This window comes from Centroberyx gerrardi, chromosome 1 (assembly GCF_048128805.1).
Source record: "Centroberyx gerrardi isolate f3 chromosome 1, fCenGer3.hap1.cur.20231027, whole genome shotgun sequence".
NCBI lineage: Eukaryota > Metazoa > Chordata > Actinopteri > Beryciformes > Berycidae > Centroberyx > Centroberyx gerrardi.
This window is the reverse complement of record NC_135997.1, coordinates 27,035,233-27,042,985: the sequence shown is the minus strand read 5'-3', so window position 1 is coordinate 27,042,985 and position 7,753 is coordinate 27,035,233. Positions and strand designations below refer to the sequence as shown.

Here is a 7,753-nt window from a genome sequence, read left to right as displayed (position 1 = left end):
AAAGGGTCAGAAGCGCTTCGAGAGGCAGCAGCCACACGTTTTCGCCAGTCTTCAACCTGAACTTTGGCTTGAGCTTTCAATTTTAACACGTCACGTACAGTCTCGTCATATTTCTTGCGGATGATTTTGGTTCACAACTACAGGTATCACCTCTAAGGAACGTGTTTTACCAGCATCCAAAAGTAACGGGGCTGCGAAAACCTCAGCTAGCATAACGAGGCTGTAGGCTAGCTAACGTTAGCTAGCTACCTGGCTAGCTTCACACGAGCTGAGCCTTTGCTCGGTGGAGGGGTGGGGGGGCAGTTTGCCTGCAGTGTCGTTTGATGGATCCAAGAATCGCCTGGTTTCAACCAGAACAACGCGGACCCGCTAACAACCTGTGGATGCAGATTTGGGAGACGACACAAGGGCTTGGATATTTGCATGTAAATAACAACTATACTACGGGTTCTCCTAGCACGTCGAGCCTGAAAGCGAACGTCAACGGGGCGTCGGGGACCGTTCTCTCCAGCAAAAACGGAGCTGTCAACTCCAGCACCGGCAGCAGTGAAGCCAGGAGTCAGGGAATGTCTAACTCAATGGGGGACGGTGAAATATCTGAACAGCGAGACTTTATACCACTGGAAACCAATAACAACCACAACAACCGAGCCGCCGGCAGGGGCGGCGGCGGTGGCGGAGGAGGGGGGCAGCAGGGTAGCGGGGTCGCCGTGGTTTGGAGAGGACTGTCGGACGTAGCAGGACACCCCAACAAAAGGAAAAGAGACAACAAGGCTAGCACTTTCGGATTCAATTCTAGCCTCTTGCACAGTGGCAGCGGCTCCGAGACGGGAGGCTACGCTGCTTACAACGGCACGCCATGGAAAGTCAGGAACTACTCTGAAGGGATTGTGGGGTAAGAACAATTTGTCAAAGTTGAGTAACTAGAAACAGACAGATGCACTGTCTCTTTTTTGAAAGCCAGCTGCTTGTAGCGGCACTTGCTCGCCTCCCACAGAGCAAGCCCTCATAAAACAATCTTTAGTGAAGCTGGCACTCAGATTCCGATGGTTTGGTCAGCGGTTCCCAGAGTGAGGTCCGGGGACCTCCAGGGGTGCGTGAGGCTAGTGCAGGGGGTCCCCAGTAAATGGGGAATTGTTAAGTTTCTCTGTTATTTCACTTCTTAGACGTTAACACAAATGAAAGATTTTGTAAGGATGACTGTTTGGATTTTACGTTTTACTCAACTCACTGTCACCTCCTCCCCTACTGTATATAACGTTAGGCTAGATGCGTCATTCTGTATAATCATACCTAACAAAAAACTTCTCAGGTTGGGTTACTTTAAGTCAAAATCGTATCCAATGGGAGTCTATCGTCTAATGTTGATCTGTTTAAGGGATCTTGACATGAAAAAGTTTGGCAATCCCTGGGTTAGGCCATAATGCCTCCATATTTGGCTTGTCATTCTACTGTCACTGGCTGTGAGGCTCTTTCCAAAGTAGTGTGTGTGTGTGTGGTGTGGTGGGGGTGGGGGGTGGGGGGGGGGGGCAATGTTACAACCTCTAGCTGGCCTACTAACTGCATTTTCACGGTTTGTGAGCTTGATTATTCGGTGTCTCCGCCAGTGTGTCAGCAACATGTGTCCTCGGTCCAGACTGCTCAAATTGAGAAGTAAAAATAGAAGGGTTTGAAATAGACCTGATGATGATACAGCATCTACATGCTACAACAAATGTTTAACATCATGCTGTCCAACTCATAGTCAAGGCATTTACATCAGAAGGATATTCCTCTTCCCCTCCCATTCCTTCTCCATTTAAAGAGTTTAATCAGAATATTCTACCAGCAGCCTGTATTCAGCCGCAACAGGGAGGGAACAGTGTCAAATTGGTTTTTAGTGTTTTTAAATATGTTCAGGCAAAACACCTAATTTAAATGAGTTTGTGATATGCTTCTGACCTGAACTACAATGGCAGATGCAACAGTTGTTTCATGACTCCATTGTCATGAAAATAGTTTAATTTCACTATTATTACCAGTGTGAGAATGTATGACTATTTTCTTAATAGGATTCACTTTACCTTCTGTTACCCTGGAGTATAGACTTGTGTGATTCTGTACCGAGTCATATCTGACAACAAAATACTCTCAGATGGGATTCCTTTGGATCAAATCTAATCAAACTGATCTTTTTGAGGGGATCTGTTTGGGAGTCCTTGCCATGAAAAAGTTTGGGAATCCCTTTTCTAGGCAACCAGTTTTCCTGCTCTATGTCAGAAAGCTGTAGGTTATTCAGTGCCTCCCACTGGTTCGAGACCTCCCCTCTGAACGGCCGCTGAAAGCTAGGAAACGGTCGAAACAATGACCAGAGATTGACGGCGATTGTGTGGCTGTTACCATACAAAGCCAGGGGGAGAAATAAGCACACACTACCTTCTGTGGTGTTAAAGACCTCAATGGCAGGAAACATGATTTTACTTGAGTTCTTCTCTAAGTGTCAACTTGGCGATAGTGGCGCTTGAACATTTTGGCCTGTTTGCCAATTTGCAGTTTTTGTGGAAAAATTGTTTTTAACAGAAACATTGCAGTGTAGTGAATGGGCCTGCTTAAGAATCCACTAACTTTATCAGTTTGTGTTGGACTACCCTCGAGTATGGTCTGCTCATGATTTTATATTCTTTTTTTACAGGCAATCATGCCAGCTATCAGAATCAATACCAACACAATTAGCCTACTTAAATCACCAAGTACAAAAATTACACTGATATTTATTAATTTATTGCGTTATGGGGTCCTCTTTTCCTTACTAGTGGTCACTAGCCTATATACCTATGATAATATCTGGGGAGAAATCTTTAGGTGGGTGGGGCTCTGTTTAAAGGGCCTTTTAGGTGCTGAGATGTGTCGTCTTTTTCCCTCTCTGCCTGACATGTGTAGGCAAGCAGCACACCAGAGCCTGGAGCTCAGTGTTTGGCCGATCCTCATTTATAGTAATATGGAAGCTCTGTGTTTGCATAAGGACATTCCTTAGTGATTAGCTCCTCTAATTCCTGAACCTGAACCTCAGAGCCCAGATCAGAGTCAGTCACTACCACTGTGGGCCTTCTGTCTTCCCATACTCCTGTAATTCACAATGCCAGTGTGCTGAGCGGCATTACAGAAAAGAGATTTCGAAATGCAGTGATTCTTAAGGCCACATACCTAGGCCTAACCATGTGAATGTACAAGCTTCCATTCTCAAAGTTATTTTAAACCCCCTTTAAATCTCAACTCATGGAAATAAACATTTTGCTGAGTTGCCTGAGAGACATACTCTGAATGGGGAGACACAGAAGGAAGTGATTGACATCCAGGGGTGGAACTTTTGGGCACTAGCCCACTGGGCTAGTAGAGTAAAATTTCTGCTAACCCCAATTATTACAAGCCCAGTATACACAATGTAATATTCAATAAGGCAGATCATGCTCTAAAATTATAGATGCTTGAATCACAAGTTTGTGTTCTTTTGTATATTTTATTATTACTTGCTCAGTATTTAATGTAGGGCTGATTTCGCGGACAATTAAGCCTAGTCATAGACTTTTTTGAATTTTGTCTTTAGTGTAGCACTATGCTTAATCTTTTTCCGCGAAACCAGCCCGTAATGTTTAACAAGGCAAACCATGGTTTAAAATGATGTACACACAGGAAAAAAATCACAAGTTTGTTCTTTTGTATATTTTCACATTTCATTGAAGTGCTGCCATTTCAGTTGGGGGGTTACGTTTCTTCGTACTGCTGCTGGTTTTGTTTTCGTTAGCTAGCTACTTCTGTCAGTGAGCTAAAGAGCTGCCTGCCTGTCTTAACGCTGTGCCTCAGCTTTGAGCATTGGCGCCATGGCAACAGTGCAGAGTTCTGATAGGCAGGCTGAGGCAGTGAGGAGCCGGTGGATTTTAAGGTGGAACCGAAGAAACAGAATACAGGCAACTGACTGAGAAGCACTGAAATTTCACTAGTAGCCTACTTGACACCTTAACTAAATGTTGGTGTAGATTTGTGCATGGGACTGAGAAGCTGCTGCCCAATCTCACTTCCAACTGAGCTAGTGCTTCCTTTTCTGGACTCGCCCGCTCCCAAAATCACTTGCCTTGGGTGAGCGGGCAAACGTAGCCTAATTTTACACCCCGCATCCAAATGTATTTTCCTTCGTGTGCAGTAATGGGGAAATCATCCAGTCATCCTTATGCTTAGTCACAGTTAAATTCTACCTTTGTACAAACACTATGGCATGTGAAATTTGCAGGCAGTGAAAAGGGTGAAGGTGGGTGTAAGAGCAAACACGATGTTCCATGGGACAGCCTGTACACTATACTTGGCTGTAGGGGGTTGGCTATAGAGGCGGAGGCCCACTGCTAGAGGCATGTGCTCATCTTTGTTTGTATGTGCCTCCAGCCTTTTTGGATTGGTTCGTCCCAGAAGGTCCAAGCAAGCGGCCCGCCTCTCGATGGAAAAGGATCAGTGTTTACATGCTCCACACGGCAAGCATGTCTTGGGCTCACTTGCCCCCTCCTCCCCAAAACAAAGCCAGCCCAAGAGAGAGAAACCTGAGCTCCTTCATCCTCTGTCCAATCAGATCTGGAGCTCTGAGGGAGTGTTTCCACATCATTCTTTGGTCATGCAGAAACTTTTTTTAGGTTCTTTATATGGGGCCAGAAAGTCAGTATAACTTAGGAGAGCAGCGGCTTATTTCTGTCCTGTTGAACTGTGTTTTGATCCAGTATTGTATTGAGGCTCCTTTTTTTATTGAGGCTCTTTATTGTGTAGGCAAGATGCAAGCTCCAAAGTTCTAGTCATTTTATAACAAAGAGAGCCATTGTGAGTGAATGAATTCAGAGAGATAGGTTGATTTACTGGATGGGTCTGTTGTGTTCTGTAGAATTGGCCAGTTCCACTCTAAATTACCCTTTTGAGAACATGTTACTTGGTTTGGTTGTATAAAATTAGCAATAGTTTTGAGACTGAGCTGAGAACAACGCCTTGACAGTTCAAATTTATTTTGCGTTTTCAAGTAGAAAAGGCATTTAAATAGCAAGCCATACTAAATGTTTTAGCTTAGAGTGAAGTCTAGGGTGGCATTTTATTTTTGGGCTGGGCTGTAAACTCAGCACCATACATTGAAGTAACATTTTGAAGCATGCATGCATGTAGGCGTGGCTAGAACGGCCCAGCCATCACTAGGGACACCTAGTCCAGGGTTTTTACTGCCTCTGAAAAGGGCTTTGGTGCTACTTATGCAGGCCAGTGAATGCGATCAGTCAGCCCTCTATACCAACTAACTTGGGCCCTTGCTATATGGGACCACTGATTGGCCTCAAGTAACTTCCAATGATGAAATGGCTTAAGGCTATCATAGGAAAATAACCTAGTTAACAGGTGGTTGACATACTACACAAAAAAATTTGCCAAATTGACCAAACTATACAAAAAATTGGCCAAATTGACAGTATGTAGAATACGTGTTAAATTATGCATGAATAAATGCTTAAAGGATAAGGCTGGTGTTTTTTAATGCATTGCTTACCGTCAACAAATCCTATGAAAATAACAAAATCAGCAATGATTTTCTTTTGCCAACAAGTCTCGTCCATGTAGCCGGTGCCCAATGCAGCCATGTCCCAGTAGCCATAGAACTCCATTGTATAAAAAAAAACAATTAAAAACACGTCACAGAGCCATGCCGTTGCTCTGGGCAACATATTTCATCATCGCGTTGCACCGAGCCAGCCAACTTTTTCCTCAAACAACTTAATAAGCCGGCTGTAAACACGTTCGCGATCTCAGGAAAGTAGTTCCGTAGCACCAAAAATAGTCCCCGGCGTAATGAAGAATTTGTTCCCATTTGAATTTGATTTGGTAATGACTACAACAGCCTGACTTTTTGTGGTAACAGTTAGCGATTTTTTAAATTGAAACTATGTCTTTGTGAGCTGTATTTCAAGGTTTTTAGCTTACAATTGGAGCCAATGACTTCCGGGTTGACGGCTAAAAACGGTACGTGGGAAGTCAGAAAGTAACGGGAGTAGAGCAAACGCATTGTTGATTTTGTTATTTTCATAGGATTTGTTGACGGTAAGCGATGCATTAGCCTAAAAAACACCAACCTTATCCTTTAAAACTATCTTAATAATATTGACAGCATGCTATTAATTTGACTGTTGTTTTTGTTGATAGACTGTATGATTACACTAGTGAATTTAAAGTGGCTTATTGGGCATGTCCTCTATTCTTATTGTTTTATAAAAGTCAGGAACCAAAACATATTAGTGAAAGATATCCATTGTGTTTTCCGTCATTAGGCACTATCAAATTCAGGTAGTTCTGTATATCTTTAAGCATTTCAAAAAATGAAGTAACTGAAAAATACTTAGTTTGGATAAATATTTGGTTGTTCACCTTAAGTGTGGGAACACTCTATAGAAATTACAGGCTAATAATTCAGACCTGAGCCTACCCACTATTAGAGGCTGTTGGCTCGCCAGTCTCTCTCTCTCTCTCTCTCTCTCTCACACACACACACACATACACAGGCAATATGCAGGTGTTTAGCAAACAGACTTGTCTTGACCCAAGAGGGCATACCTGCCATTTAGCTGATAACTATCATTTCCTCTTGGAATAAGGACATTATTTTGCAGATGAATCTGCTATTTTACTTTGGTCCAAAGTAAGGTAACATTTTTGTCTTGCTTGCATCTCGTGTTGAAGCAGTAGTTTCCTGCATCTTGCTGAACTCTGCTTGTTACTTTCACTTGACTTCTTCTGCATAGCGAGAGAGGGGACAACACCAAATTATAATTTTTCCAGTGGCTTTGACACTCACCAATTACTCTTTGGGCCGCCAAAACATTCGCTGTGCCCTGCTCGTCTTGTTTGTATTCATACAGTGTTGTTAATTTATCCAAGGAAGGTTTGTTCAGCAGAAATAGCCTACTCTTTTACAGCACACCCCTACTCGCACTCACCATCTCAAACCTAGGAGCAGCCCGGTATTTTGGGGGGTTTAACTGCCTTGCCCAAGGGCCCCCTGACTGTAGTTGTTGAAGTAAGGAGAGCATTACCCATTCTCTTTCCCCCACCCCTGATTTTGCTAGACAGTCTAGGGATTTGAGTAACCTTCTGGCCTTCTTTTTAACCTTTTAAGCTCCCATCTCCTCTTATCATGTCTTCACATCTGGTGAATATCTTCTTCATGTGAAGCATTTTGCCCTGTGGCCAAAAATGATAGCCATGACAGAGCAACCTGCACGTGGTTGAATCTGAATTGAAGCCTGGAGTCAGCTGCTAGTGTCAACGAGTTGTGAAGCACCACATCACTCGCAGGCTAATGAAACGTGTGGCTAATCGCTCACTAAATGAGTGGCACTGGCTCATGGTTTTATTGCGCTGCTGTCGCTCAGAGATTTATGATGACTCTCCCAGCGCTAGCACACAGATAGCACCTCTGTGACTGAAGCTCCATTCTTAGAACTGTGGCTTAGCCAGCCTCTACTGGCTTTCAGATCTATGTCTCTCTCTCTTCTCTCTCTCTCTCTGCTCACTGGCTGGCTCCCAGCCAAGTAGTGTAAACCTATGGAGAGAGAGGCATACATGCTGGTGCTTTGGACTGTAGGTGAAACAGGCCCTCTTTGAACAGCACGTGTGGGCAGCCCTCCATAACTCAGCCTTCCCATGTGCAGTGAGGAATGTGTTTTTCTTTTTTTCCCCCTTCCTGTCCAATGGAAATCCTTCTCAA

General features: G+C 43.8%; 1 protein-coding gene across 1 annotated transcript in view; it reads left to right on the top strand.

Moving 5' to 3' along the window:
• Window positions 1-7,753, top strand: part of tent4b (terminal nucleotidyltransferase 4B) — a 38,071-nt gene continuing 30,318 nt past the window's right edge. Inside the window, exon 1 of the mRNA XM_071897380.2 lies at window positions 1-895. Coding sequence (XP_071753481.1) covers window positions 324-895 — 572 coding nt within the window. The 5' untranslated portion in view covers window positions 1-323. The remainder of the gene's footprint in view (window positions 896-7,753) is intronic.